General features: G+C 32.3%; 1 protein-coding gene across 1 annotated transcript in view; it reads left to right on the top strand.

Annotated features, from left to right (window-relative positions):
* The window catches only part of LOC143243921 (tyrosine-protein kinase RYK-like), an 85,239-nt gene extending 72,766 nt beyond the window's left edge, over positions 1-12,473 (top strand). The window contains exons 13-14 of the mRNA XM_076487717.1: positions 6,458-6,594; positions 6,994-12,473. Of these exons, the coding sequence (XP_076343832.1) occupies positions 6,458-6,594; positions 6,994-7,105 (249 nt within the window). The 3' untranslated portion in view covers positions 7,106-12,473. The remainder of the gene's footprint in view (positions 1-6,457; positions 6,595-6,993) is intronic.
* Positions 12,474-15,772: the final 3,299 nt, after the last annotated feature.

The following is a 15,772-nucleotide window of genomic DNA, read 5'->3' as shown; positions in this document are numbered from 1 at the left end:
CAATTGTATAATTTGGGGAAATAGAGGTAAAGTGAATTAATTTGAATTAAGAATACCTTCAGATTAGCAATCTCAAAATTCTAATTTTATCCTTGATTTAATTTCATCATTAGTCCTACAAATGTAAAAACTGTCCACTCCTGCTTCAACATCACATCTGATAGATCCTAAGCTAATGACTGATATTTACTGTCTTTGTTTTACCAAAGTAATTGGAGCAAGTTGCTTCCAACTAGTAATGACCTGGTCTTACCCAGAGTAAATTTACAAGTGAATCTGATATGGTGACCATATTGATGAGCTTAGGAAGGTTAGTAGCTGATACAAGAACCCAGATGGATTAAGGTTGCCATGGAAAAGTGATGTCATTACCATTATTGAGGAACAATTTTTGAGCGAGGCATTGATGGATATGAGCTGTGATGTTTCAATCTACCCATATTTATCCAAATCTACTGCATATTTCTGGAGAAATGGAAAATCAATAGATGTGCTAATGTGGAAAATTGGTGCAGTTCCACAAATGTATTCATGCCTCAGTCTATATGAACATTGAAAAACATTCAGTACTGCATAAAAGCAGATTTACTTTGCACTGTGCTTTCTTTACTGCTTGATTTTATAGATGAGTACAGCCTATATGCTGCTGATCACAACCATCAATGTAAACTCTTGACTGTCATGGTATCTGAAGGATTGAAACCAGGCCAAAGAACAATGAAATAAACCATTTACAATGTGTGATCCATCTGACTGCTCGTTGTTTGCTATGAATGCTTTGCTTAGAATGTGGTGCTCATCTTAGGAACACTTTGGTTTTGTGACTTAAAGTGAGAGAATAATATCTTGCTGTTATCCTATTTTACTTTATTGTAACTTTGGTCCTGGGAAGTGCTAGAGAAGTCCTGAGTACTTGATATTATTATGAACAATTCTGTATTATCTCTACCTGCATTGATAGAATTGTGTAGAAAATGCTTCTAAATGTCAGACTGCTTGCAAGATGTGAGACAACATACAGTTTTTACTTTGATCAGTTCATTTTAACTAAATTCAAATGAACCTTTTTGGAATATAATATTAAGATTATATTTAAGAGATAGAAATGGATTGATGTAAAATATCAATTCACTTGAAGCTGCTTTAAAGCAGGTATGGAAGCCTGATAGATCTATGCTAATCAGATTAGTAGCAAAAGTAGTAATAGAATTCTAAAACGTAAACAGATAGCATCTACTAAGAACATTTTGAAAATAACTTATCTCACTGCAAAACAGCAAACCATAAAAACTTGGTGTGTATCAATGTGATTCATCAGGCTGGTTTAGTTGTTAATTAATCTGTGTGGCTGCTTTTCAGTACTATAAGTTATTAACTCTTCATTCTTTTAAGGAAGGTTAGCCTGAATGTAAACATAAACAAGAAAATTTGTTAATTTCCACAATTTTATGTTAATTGTGCAAATGTAAACAATCATTTTTGTAGTGGTGTTGTTAGTTAGTCAGGTTTTACAATCAGGAAGGAAGGGTGCCAGAAAATTTTCATGGGGGCCAATAAATTAAAAGCTGAAACTGATGTAAGATTTTAATAAAATGATCATTAAAAATAATCAAATCAAATGTAATAGAGTTTCTGGAAGTTTTAGTTTTTAAATTAAATAATACAATTGAGCTTATTATATATAAAAGTGAAAAATAATATGCAATCAATAATTTTGTTACTCAGGGTTACTTATTAAAGTTTTCATTCCTTTTAGTTTTTACATTAGTTAAAGCATAATTTATATTGTTCAATATACTAGTTTTTGGTTTTTGTAATTAAAACTTATGTTGGCTTTCTGTAAACAAAGCAAAAAAACAACAACTAAATACATTTTCATATCATACATACATTACTGAAACAATGAATAAAAGTTAAACTTAGGTAATTAAATAGTAAAATGGTTAATTCTGATAAGATACATAGTTAGCTATTTTCATTTTGAAGTTGCAGTTTACTACTTGAGAACTTGTATGCTATCAACTTTGTGAAATTCTCACCTAAAATTCATATGAAAAATAAGTGAAATTGTTCTACTTCATGATGACGTATACAGCAAGATCCTACACTGATTTGAGTGCAACACAACTCTTTGCACAAATTCTCCCTCTATATTGACATTGAAAATTCTTCATATTAGTTACTCCTTTACATGTACACATAGGGGATAATATGCAGGATAATTATTACTTTATGTGTAAACATAGGAGATTATATTAGACACAATTCATTTCTCCTTATCACATATCACTTTGAATATAATGTTTGGTCATAGTTCATTGCTCTTTTCTGTATAAACCTAACACTTGATGTGAGGAATTAGTTACTTACTATTTAACATGTATGCTTAAATGTTAATGTGTTGTTCTCCTTCATTACTCTTTCATATATAACACACAGAATATGCTGTTTAGTTATAGTTCTTTACTTCTTTTACCACTTAAAAGGTAATGTTTAGCAATAATTATTTACAGATGGATAATACTTCAGTCTAGTTCTTCCATCTTTAGCACATATATGCAGACGTTTGTGTTTGTCTCAGTTTCATTACTCTTGCTCCCCAGTGGCACAGTGGTATGTCTAGGACTTATACTGCTAGAAATTTGGTTTTGATACCTGTGGTGGGCAGAGCACAGACAGCCCTTTGTGTAGTTTTGTATATTATAACAAAACAAATAAATTTCATTACTCCATATTATATACGCATAGGAAATAATATTTTGATATAATTTAGTTTTCCTTAACTGGCAGCACCATCACAATGATGTACAGACCTTGTTCATTACTTCTTACAATATTCCCTCAATGATTACCGTTTGTCATAACTGTTTTTTTCTTATCATGTAGACAGGAAAGACAACATCCATTATTCCTTGACAAGTCACACAACAGTGATATTTTGTTACAGTTCATTACTTCTTCACGTGTACGCGTAGTGAATAACGTTTTATCTTCATTCATATATTCATATAAACTGTCATGATCAGATCTGGTTAATAACTCCTTCATATATCTTTCAATTACTTTTTTTACCACGTCACATATATTCATTATTTGGATGTGGCTACTTACTCCATAGAAAGTACTATAGTAGATAAACATTAATCTTCTTTTCTTACTCCTTAATAATTCCCAGAAAAATAATCTCCAGACCTAGTTCCAGACCTAGTCAGTTTCAAAACCTGTAATGTTCTGTAAGCACTGAACATCATCATAGGCTTCTTTTTGACATAACTGCTTCTTACTCATGGACTGATTTTTCACTCAGTAGTCATTTATTGTTCAGCTTTCAAATAGTTCATCTTCTTTTTGTTGCCTTTCCACACCTCTCATTGCTAACCTTCTTCTGTTCTGCCTTCCCATTCTTGATTTCCAAGCCATGTCTGTCAATGCCCTCAGTTTATCCAAAATTTGGTATTGGGCCAGGATAATGGAAAGTGTTCAGCTATCCTCCCTAGCCCAATCACTGCCAATTGCAAGACCATTGAAGCTATACTTATGGTATTTATAAACAGTTTTTTAGTCCAATCCAGATTTTACTTATTTTGTGGAATGTCATGAACAAAGCAGCACCTGAGATGTGCATGTGCCCACTTTTCTGGCTAGCACGTGCAGGTTTTTAAAAATAGGGTTTCAAAGTTACCCAATGCATGGTTTTCAGTAAAAGATCTCTCTGGACTGATGAATGGTGGGGTTCCAGGAACATTCTTCAGATTGCCTCTATGCAAATTTTCAACCTTATTTGAGTGATGTACAGAAGACTCTTGTCACTTACTAGTTCCAATCACTGGGTAATGGACCATGGGGAATCCTCACAAATTGGAACCTTACAGCTGGCACTAAAACAAGGAGATCTTCTATGCTGAGAAATGGAGCAAGGGTATTTACTGAGTGAAGAACAGATCACCTCAGCCTTGCCTTGATAATCACAATCTGTGATTGGAATTTTGACACGTAGCTCACATACTCTTTTTTTTTTCCATTACTTATTCTTGCAAAAACATAAATCTAGTCAATCTTGTGATATTTCACATATCATAATATTTACCTTCATCACCATTGACCCTTCTCCTACAACTGATGGTTGAATGGTGGTTTCAAAAGTATCTTTATTTGCATTCACTGTCATGCTCTCCTCCCACTAGTGGCATAGGCCCTTAGTGTATGATAATCAAGGGCCTGTGGATGGACATTTTTTGCATATGCCGTTCTTTCATACAGTCATGCGAAAACGTTAGGACACCCTATGAAAGCCTGTGTATTTTTGTAACATTTTTGGATATATAGATATTTAATCTCAATTTTAACAATACTGTGAGATTATAGGAATATAACTAAACAATTAAAACTGAAGAAAAGATTTTTCAAGATCTTCTGTAAATGTAATTTTACAAAAATGCGTATTCTAACTGAGAAAAAAGTTAGGACACCCTATCCCCTAATAGCTAGTGTTGGCTGAAATAACTGCAGTGAGACACTTCTTGTAGCCATCTACCAGTCTCTGACATTGGTCTGAAGAAAGTTTGCCCCACTCCTCAATGCAGAATTCTTTCAGCTGTGAGATGCTTGAGGGGTTTCTTGCATGTACAGCCCGTTTCAAGTCACTTCACAGCATCTCAATGGGAATAAGTGCTGGGCTTTGACTCAGCCATTCCAGGACTCTCCATTTCTTAGTTTTCGGCCAGTCCTTGGTAGATTTACTGGTATGTTTTGGGTCATTGTCGTGTTGCAGGGTCCAGTTCTGCTTCAGTTATAATTTTCACACAGATGGTCTCACATCAAGCACTCTCTGATACACAGTAGAATTCATAGTGGATTCTGTGATTGTGAGCTGTCCAGGTCCTGCTGCAGCAAAGCAGCCCCAAACCATGACACTTCCAATTCCATGCTTCACAGTTGGTATGAGGTTCTTTTCCTAGAATGCTGTATATGGTTTATGCCAAACATATCCTCTGTTCTGGTATCCAAATAATTCAATTTTGGACTCATCTGTCCAAAGAACATTATTCCAGAAGTCCTGATCTTTGTCTACATTCTCTCTGGCAAACTTCAGTCTGGCCTTGATGTTTCTCTTAGAGAGCAAAGGTTTCCTTCTTGCACACCTCCCATGCAAGTTAAACTGGTGCAGTCTCTTTCTGATTTTAGAGGCATGCACTTTCACACCAACAGTAGCCAGAGCCTGCTGTAAGTCCCATGACGACATGTTAGGGTGTTTGGAGACCTCTTTTAGCTTTTGTGGTCTGCTTTCGGGGTGAAGTTGCTTGGACCACCAGACCTGGGCATGTTGGGAGTTGTTTTAAAAGCCCTCCACTTGTTGACTATTTTCCAGACAGTGAAATAGCTGATTTCAAAATCTTTTGGGATCTTTTTAAATCCCTTACCAGACTCATAAGCTGCTATAATTTTCTTTCTGAAGGCCTCAGACAGCTCTTTTGCTCTCACCATGGTGCTCACTCTCACTTCAACAGTCAGGAGCACACCAAACTAAATGTCTAAGGTTTAAATAGGGCAAGCCTCATTCAAAATGCTGAGTAACGATCTTCTAATCATGTGCATCTGGTGTGATACACCTGTGTGTGAGTTGAGCCATTTTAAGTGGGAATAAATGTGGGGGTGTCCTAACTTTTTCCTCAGTTAGAATATGCATTTTTGTAGAATTACATTTACAGAAGATCTTGAAAAGTCTTTTCTTCAGTTTTAATTTTTTAGTTATATTCCTATAATATCTCAGTATTGTTAAAATTGAGATTAAATAGCTATATATCCAAAAATGTTACAAAAATACACAGGCTTTCATAGGGTGCCCTAACTTTTTCACATGATTGTAGTTGATACTTGTCTGTAGAGACTAATGGTCAAGAAGGTAAGCTCATGGTACAGTTTAAATATTTCCTAACCTTATTATACATATTGGTCATCTGATAGCTTGTGTGAAAGTTCTGAAATGGTCATGCATCTATTCCACTCATACTTGTGACACCTTTCAGGGTGAAGTGTACACCCTTAAGAAAATAAGACTTGGTCTCTTATGTATGTTCCCCTTGGATTTACTGTCATTGGGTGTCACACTCTATGGGCTTCCTTTTGGCAGTCTCAAAGGAGGCTTATTTAGATAAACTTTCTACTAGTATCTCCACCATCTCAATGTCACATTTTAGCTATTCTGTGTTCTGAGTTGAATAATCATATCAGAAGTTTACATTTTCCCTACATGAAAATGTATTTTTGACCAATACTCATCTTTGTACATTTTCTCCCCTTTCCTTTCCACTTTCCTGGTGAACTTTTATTAGTTGCCTTGTCAAAAAAGGAGGATTTATATAAGTAATTATATTTACAAGTTCCAAATTTAATGATGTCCAGTAGCTGTGATTTCACAAATTGAATTATTAAATTGGTTTCTCTGTTGTTTTTACAGTGGTCATTTGGAGTTACTCTTTGGGAGTTAATGACACTAGGTCAGCAACCTTATGCTGAAATAGATCCTTTTGAAATGTTAGCGTCTCTCCGAGATGGCTACAGACTGTCTCAACCAGTCAACTGTCCAGATAAACTGTGAGTTAATGTAACTTTATTAATATTTGTCACATTAACTTACTAGAATGCAGTGTAAAAAACAATAAAATAATTTCTGTTTAAGTATTGAGTTTGAATACAATATATATATATATATTTAGATGAATTACATTAATGGCATGTAAGATCAAACTAACTTCTCATGATAATTATGTATTAAATTAAATCATGCATATTATATACACTGGTTATTTAGAATTAATCAATTGTTGATGATAAATATATAATATGAATAAAAATGTAGATAATTATTTTGTCAGATTCACGCAGAAGATTAGTTTTTTAATACTGCCAGTAATCTGAAAAAATATTCATTATAAAATCTTCTGTTAGAGCAACTTGATAGGCAATATTTATATTATTTGTTTTTTGCCATAGGTACAAGTTGATGGCCTTTTGCTGGACAGCTGTGCCAGAAGAGCGTCCTACCTTCGGTCAACTACTAGGCTATCTTCAGGACTTCTACACTGCTTTGGGCTGCTACATCTGATTAATCAGGTTTCTCTTCTGCCAAATATTCTCAAGTATGCGTATTGGATATTCAAAAAAGCATCTCTCACAAGACTGTGTTTAATGTGCCATACACCTTGGCTGCATATGGTATAGCATGATGAATGCCTCCAAGCATGCACTTACTCAGTAGTACAGAGGAGAGAACTCCACTATATAATAATATACTACACTGTACTAATGTAGTTATCAGCATAATAGCTGACTCAATGTTTGTTTGAAATCTTTAAATCAGTGATATAACCTGATACACATAGTGCATTAAGCACACAAATAACTGTTTCTACCTCATGCCTAAAGCTGATAACTTTACAAAATCATTATTCTTAAGAATGATTAACCAAACAGGAATGTATTGATCTAAAATGAGAACAACATGTATACCTAACATTTGTAACAAACCTCACGTAAACTGCATATGTATTACAAATGTTAGATGTATTGATTCCTAATGCTTTACTAGTTTTGGCATTTTCAAACTTTAATAAACGAAATAACATCTCAAACAGCCCTGGTACAGCTAAGCTGTAAAACCAAAGAGAACTTGAAGCATTCACAAAGAATATTGTGATTAAGAATATAATGTGGTAAATAACACTAATCATGTATTATGGTGAACATGTTTGAGAAAAGAAAGCTTAAATTTTACATCTCTTTACTACATTGTTACCCATTGAAGGGTCCTTTGAGAAAGCTGAAAATGCGCCATAAAACTAAAAAGGTTTAACTTGGAAAACAGTTTATATATTTTTACATATTACTTTACCTGTGTTTTGGGTTTTAAAGAAAACAACAATTAGTCTACTGTAGCCAAAGCATGTTAATATTTCCTTTATGTAGTTAAAATATCACTTGCACCATTATTCAAGTCTGACCTTGGCTTGGAATTATGACCAAAAGTATCTATAATACTGTAGGTACTCAAATGATGAATCTGTGTTTATTTTAAACATTATTAGGTTTTGTTTTCTTTTGATTTGTTTTGTAACAGTATATACTCCAAGTTAGATTGATATCAAATTAGCTACAATTGTTATATATTTATTATAGCTGACCTGTGTATCAGTTTGTTTTGATCACGTTTTGAAAGTTATTTTATCATTAATTGTCTTGTAAGAAATCTAAACATCAAATAATTTTACATGTATTATTAGTGAATATAATATTATAGTTTTTCTTTTAATTTGACTTTAAAAACAGTGGTAAAATAAAGGAATAATAAGATATTTAAATCAATATGACATTTTTTCTCATACTTTACTTAATTATTTATTGGGGAAACAGAAAAATTGTACAGAATGAATATATTTTTCCCAGGATGGTTTTAGTTTATTTGTGAAGTTTAAATAATACATTACAGGAGAGATTCATTAGTTTTATTGCACTTTATTAATGAGCTTAATAATATGATGAATTTATCTTATAATAAATATTGACTGTTGAATGATTATGTACTTTTCATGTGCTCATTCTATGTACCAAACTAAATATATTCTGCTACTGTACTTTCTCAAATATGTTCTCTTACTTCTCTTAGTGTAGTTGGATGTGATTTTGTAAACTTTGTAAGTATTTGTCTAGATTTGCATTTATGTTTAGTGAGGAACTTACTCAAATAATGAATTAATTGAAAACTACAAAATAAATAGAAACTTTTGCAGCAAACAAAGCCTGATTTTCAATAATTATTAAAATCAGAACAAAATTTCTTTCCTAAAATGGCTGTTATTGCAGTTTTGAATTTAAGTTTGTTTAATACATAGTGTACTCAGATTATTTTGCTGTTATGTTGCATACATGTAAATGTTCCTAGCCCTATTTGGAACCCAAGCATTTTTTATAGTTTCAACATATTTTGAGATAGCAAAGAATGGTAATTTTTAAATATTGTCATTGATTCACAAGACCTACTTGACTAAGTGTCTAATTTGTTGGGCTACAGATCAAAGGCTCCAAGATTCCATAAACGATGTGGTTGACCTTGCTTCACATTTTCAGCTAAAGGCACATAATAATTTTGAAAATAAATCCTTTTAATAGGTTATTTGGTCATTAAATCTGTTATATGGGCAGATGTTGGTATTTGGTTTTCCTTCCAGTTAGTAGTTCAAAGTTATTAACAGCTATTTTCCTTGTTGTTTTATATTTTAGTCGATATATACATTAGGTTTATTGTGGTTGAAAATTCTAATCTCTTTTCGAAAAGTAACATAACTTACAGGAAAGGATGATTCGTAATAAGAATATAGCCCGTCTATTCTGTAAAAAAACACAAAAAAAACGACTTTAAATAGTTTATAAATATGCCTCGTAAGAATAGTACTTGAGCAAGTCGCATATAGGATAAATTGGGTTTGCGTTTATGCAACTGTCATCAAGGTTTTTGTTGGTAAAAAGAACACTATGCTATTTGTGTTCAAATGTTATGGGGTTTTAAACGCTCAACCTGATGTTTGTGTACGAATATCTAAGAAAAACCGCTAGCTATTTTCATGTGATTAACTTAGAGAAGTCGTGACCGCAGAAAAAAATGAAAAATCTTTGAGTTAATATATAGCTAGCAACATGTAAGACACGTATTTAACAAATCTAATCACTGAAGGGTATCTTAGTACACGTTCTTTGTAAATGCTCTAGTTTTCACTATACAATTTTAATACAGCATTTTAAAAATTATTTCGTTTGTTTTGAATTTTTTCTTGCCAATTTAAATTTTATCGTTACCAAAAATGGTCGTTGTTGTTCAGATGAATCAGTTAGGGAACTGTACCAGTATTAGCTACTTATGTATATAAAGTGTGCGTTACTATATTATAATTTATCTCAGACGAGTTTTTACTTTATTATATTATGTATTACGATTTTAAACAGACTGAACTGAGTTAAACTATAATTTGGGTTTAGAAATTAATTGAATACAGAGATGTATCAAATTTATGATATTTGCCGACAAGATCGATACACACAAGTTTCTTTCTTAACACAAACATATTTTAATATATAAACAACAATACGATTTTTAATAACAGTTGTTATAAATAATAATTTATATACAAAAGTTGTATAAACTTACAAACAATAATGAATCTTCTATCTGGTTTGCAACTAATTGTTCATTTGACGGGAGTTTTTTTTCCCGAAGCTCTCGAAACTTCAGTGGGCAACAAATTAAAACTTATATTGTTGATTCTTACACTCGAGAATCCTCTACATATTTATTTATAGAACAGGCGGGACTTTTGCAGTACACATTTAGCAATACAAGTTTCTTGCATTTACAAATATGTATTAAACTGTAAAAAAAACGTAGACATTAAAATAAATATATAATATTAAATCCGTTATAGTGTCGAAATAAAGTGCTGAAACTATCACAACTGCTCCTGTTTTACAAAGTGTTCAGGCTTCAGTAACATTTTTATAGTGTTTTAATGCTTATTTCGTTATTATTTGAAAATTAAAACTTTTACAAAACATTTCTCGACCTATTTGTGGCCAGATTCAATTTCTACTGGGTGAACGTAATCGAATTATATGGCTCATTTAAACCAGAGAAAAGTTATTTTGTCTTCATTGATAAAAAGGACTGAGATACCGGTAGTGTTTTTCCTAAGACCTCTGTGTTTGATGTTTTCATTAAATACATTTTTATTTATCCTAAATTTTTGTACAGATGCTGTTATGTTTGAATGTGTTTATTGATAACGCATGAATGTTCTTACCTTGTGTATATATTTGTACACGTATATATATATATTGTATTAATATATAAACTTTGTTCAATTCCTTGTCTACATGCCTCACTGTTGTACTTTTTTAAATTTATAATTGTTCGCATAAGTTTGTTAGATAGTCGATTTCATGTTAATTTCTGATTATAAAATACACTCCACATGACCGTATGTCAATTTACTAATCATGACTCAGTTTTCCAACTGAATAACTAACTCTACTGAAGAAAAACGAGATAGTACAAAATAAAATGAAGGGTTGTAAGTTTCGATTGTTAGTTGTTTTATTTAAAAACATTTTTTTGCACTGAATAGATAAACATTTTTATGTTAATATACAAAAACAGAAAAGATAAACAAATTTGATTCAGGATTCACTTGGTATCAATGTGAGGAAACAAAGGAACCTGTTTTCAGTAGTGTGAGTGAGAGGTATATGTAATGATGTAATTATGATATTTTTCAGTGTTTCTAAACAAACAATAATAACCCAAAATGCATTCTGAAGACAGCTGGTATTAAAACCTTAATTAAAATAAAGCACAGAACAACTTTTGAACCTTCTTGGGTTATTTTCAGGTTAATAAAGAGAGTTTGCAACTGACCGTTGCCGGGCACATGTTTCAGGTATGAGAGTGTAAACTGGTACAGGACTGTAGGGGGTGGGGATCCAGTTAAGTGATAGGTTGTTATTTGGTATAGGTGTAAAGGTGTTCTTTTCCATTGGTTTCATTTTGGTGCCAGTAAATAATCATGTTTATGAAGTCTGTTGCTTGACAGCTCAATGTTCAAGGGCTTATGTTGCTGCTGTTACATTAAAAGATAAAACTGTTATTTAAATTGAATAATTTACTCAATGAGAAACTTAATACAATTACTGTTAAAGATAATACCCATTATTAGAATCGTGAGCACTACATTGAAAGTTTTTTTTTACCAAAAAGCGACTTAAATATTAAAAAAGTATATAAAAAGATTAGTTTGGAAAGGAATAGATTGACGTTCTTTTGAGTGGAGCTTGATTAGACTTTATCAAAATGTTTTTCACCTGAGTAGCAGAATAAAAAGGAGTCAGTCAATAAAGTTAATAATAACTATCAAGCTTAATTTAAATACAGAAGATCTAGGTATAAGACTGATGAAGTGTTAACTCAATCTTCGTGATTTAATTTCTTAATATATATAGATATTGATATCTTAATATTTATTAAATTATGGTGTTGTGTGCAATATCCATCCCAATTTTGAAATTATAATATCGATGTTTTTGGTATGACTTCCAGACGTAGAGATTGTATAGTTATTTTTTCTTGGATCTCATTTGAATCAACATAAGTTCACTGAAAACTGTCCATTGGCGGTCATTACAAAGCTTATTAACGCTTACGAGACTATGAAATATCTTTTGGTTTGTGGACTAGATATTGTTATAGGATTTAGCAGTGTAAGGCACACAATATAGTTTAATAAATGTACTCATTATGGCTAACGTGGCAATATATATAATATTTGAAAAACGTATTTAAATAACAGGGAGTGCTATGCCTCAATTAACGAAAGGAATCCGTTTTAAAAGACTGTACTGGGTAGTTTCTAAAGCTCTATGTTTGTGCCTAGGCCCGGCATGGCCAGGTGGGCTAAGACATTCGACTCGTATTCTAAGGGTCGCGAGTTCAAATCCCCGTCTCACCAAACATTCTCACCCTTTCAGCCGTGGGGGCGTTATAATGTGACGGTCAATCCCACTATTCGTTGGTAAAAGAGTAGTCCAAGAGTTGGCGGTGGATGATGACTAGCTGCCTTCCCTCTAGCCTTACACTGCTAAGTTAAAGATGGCTAGCGCAGATAGTCCTCGTGTAGCTTTGCGCAAAATTCAAAAACAAACAAACAATCCTTGGCCCCCTATCGTTATTTATGTGAACAATTTACTTTCAGTATGCCCAGGTGACACTTGTTAACCGCATGCTGAAGATACAACTCGTATTCTTGAGACTTATACACTTGATTATTGTTTTAGAATTGTGAACAAAGCGTCGATATGTATTGGAGCTTGGTTTATTGCCAACTTTCTGGCTATGAATATTATTAATTCTTAATAAGTGATTAGATTTCGAGAACTTATAAATGAAGATTTGATTTTTAATTGTATGCCACCACCTAAGGTTGATTCATTAAAGATTCTGGGGTGATTATTAAAAAAGATCTTATTTGGGATGGACACACTGTAATGATTTCTGATAAATTTGTGAGTGTGATTTATATCACGAAGGAAGATTTTCCTCTTCTGGTGCCTTGTTATATCTATCGTAGCATTTACTGTAGTTAAATGACTTATTAATTAAATGTTTGGGGCTCACATTTCGTGCTTTTGGACACATCTGGCTATTGCAAAAGCATGTTCTGAAGTTTTTATTATTTTCATCACAAGTGTTTCTGTTCTACCTATGTGTTCTAAGTGTCTTTACTATTTGGCTCTCGTTATTTTAAATCAATTCAAACTATATTTTTGAATCACTCCTAATTTCAGTTCGTTTAAATTAAAGGTTTCTAATTATGATTTTAAACATTTTTTAATTTGAATTAGTCACTACATAAAACCTGTTTATATTTGAGTATTTTTCTTTAATGGATGTAAATTTATAAATAAAGTAAGTAAACGAATAACTCATTTCCTTTGGCTTTGTTTCCAAGTGGCACAGAGGTATGTCTATAGACTCCCATCGCTAAAAACCGGATTTCGATACCCGTGGCGGACACAGCAGAGAGAGTCCATTATGTAGTTTTGTGCTTAGTTTTAAATAAATGAATAAACCTTTGGATTCCCAACTGTTCATTATTTTTACTAAATTTTCAGTTGGTAATAGAGAAGACTTTAGCCTGACTTCTTAGCCTCGCATTTCATACATCAAGAAGTTAAAGAAGCATGATACTAAAAACCAAACATATATGATTTATAAGTTTGCTATAGGAGTAACAATGACAAAAAACAAAATAGATGATCATAATAACTATTTTCGTCATAGTTGTGACATTCTAATTAGAGTGAACGTTTGTTTCAAGTGACAATTATTTAAGCTTTGGTTGTTCATCGAATTAGTGTCATTTGTATGAAATGTGTTTTGACTTCTTGCGGTGATATGTTCATATTTTCTACCATGTAGAGAGAAAAATAATAAAAAAATAATCAGTCTCTAGTTTGGCATTTTGTTTTTACTGTTAGTAATCTTCTGTAAAACTGTTTTTTTAAAAGAGATTAGGACTTGCTACCTATTGAGTTAGGTGTCTTTAATTTACCAATATACTATTACATCCGCATTACCCCTGAAAGTGTTCTGTTTCAAGAGTTAATGAAACTCAAGTTAAGGTATTTTTTGCTTTTCAAGTTTGTAGGTCATTAACACTGAGCACAGTTTTGCACTCTATAAGCCACAACTCAAATAAACACGGTTATTAGTAAATTGGAAACTTCTCCTGCTGGGTGTGATGTAGGTATTCTGAGAACTAGACCACGTGGGAAGTGTTTATTGTACACAGAGACGATGAATTCAGTTTATATAACAGCACTTTTGCCAATCTGAGTAAAAAATCGCATTTCATTTCTATTTGATAGTATTCAAAATACGAAATATCGATAAATGCTGTAGTAATTGAACATACAGTATTAGTTACGTCTTTGTTATAACATGCCACCAATTGTTATTCTATAGATATCAACACTTTTAGTCTTTGAGCATTACTTACATATATATGTTCAAACTGTATATCGTAATTTTATCTTTTTTTTTTTTTGAAACTGGGTCCTTAGGCTTTATTTTGTGTGTTTGATATCTCTCTTCAACGTGTATTTCAGCAAATACCAGATTTATTCTATTAGGATAAGATATGGACTTTAACGTAGCTATTCAATTCTTTGAAGATCTTCTGGGCTTTCTTTCTTTGCCACCAAACATGTTTGGCAATTGTTGAATGTTTCTTTCGGTTCATTGTTGTCTTTAAATAGAAATTTCGTCCCAGTCAGCTTATTCTAAGATGGTACGTTATGATGGACTAATGCAGTATGATGGTCGTAATGACTGCCTAGAGAACTGACAGATATTGTACTCCAAACAGCCATAAAACCTCTTGTATTCTTGTCTATTGACACAATACAATCTTTCATGAATCTTTTACTGACTCTGGCGAATGTATAAACATTGATCGGAACCAAATATTTGAAATTTATACTCGGCCATATAAAAGCATTTTGTACCGATATCAAATAATACCAGGTTATTTCATAAGCGTACAGTCTCTTTGTGCAGTAAAAATGTAGAAGACAGACTAATGCTCCGTTGATACGTAAACTATGTTTCATCATCAATAATATTTTTTCTTGTGCTTGTAAATTGTTGTTTGCGTACCAACTTATTATATTCGCTTCTCATTTGTTGATATTCGATTTATATTAAAGGAAAATTTACGTGGAATCGATAGTTTTCCATCTCATTACTATGTTTAAGATTCTCCTAGTTTTATTGCAACCCTATATCACTTTACATCTCCTAATTTATTTTGTTTGTTGTTGTTAGTGAAATGCAACACAACAGCTACCTATGCTCTTTGCAACATTGAGAACGGTTGTAATCAAAAGAAGCCTTAAGTTTTAATACAAATACTCATTATAAATAGGGAAGATATTATATATATATATTTATAAAACACTAACAAGTGTTTGTCTTTTTTAATTTGTTTATATATTATCTAACTATTCCTAGTTATCTTGGTCAATTTCAACCAAAGTTTGTAGGATAATAATTTGGAACTAGTGGCATGTTATTGAGCGTTAAAAACCCCAATCATTCAGTCCCAAATATTACTGTTATAGGAAACTTGATATGAAGTTGGCACGAATTATCATTAACCACATTAATATATGG

This window comes from Tachypleus tridentatus, chromosome 2, assembly GCF_004210375.1.
Source record: "Tachypleus tridentatus isolate NWPU-2018 chromosome 2, ASM421037v1, whole genome shotgun sequence".
NCBI classification, from domain to species: domain Eukaryota; kingdom Metazoa; phylum Arthropoda; class Merostomata; order Xiphosura; family Limulidae; genus Tachypleus; species Tachypleus tridentatus.
The sequence above is the reverse complement of the archived record's forward strand: the minus strand, read 5'-3'. Positions and strand labels throughout refer to the sequence as shown.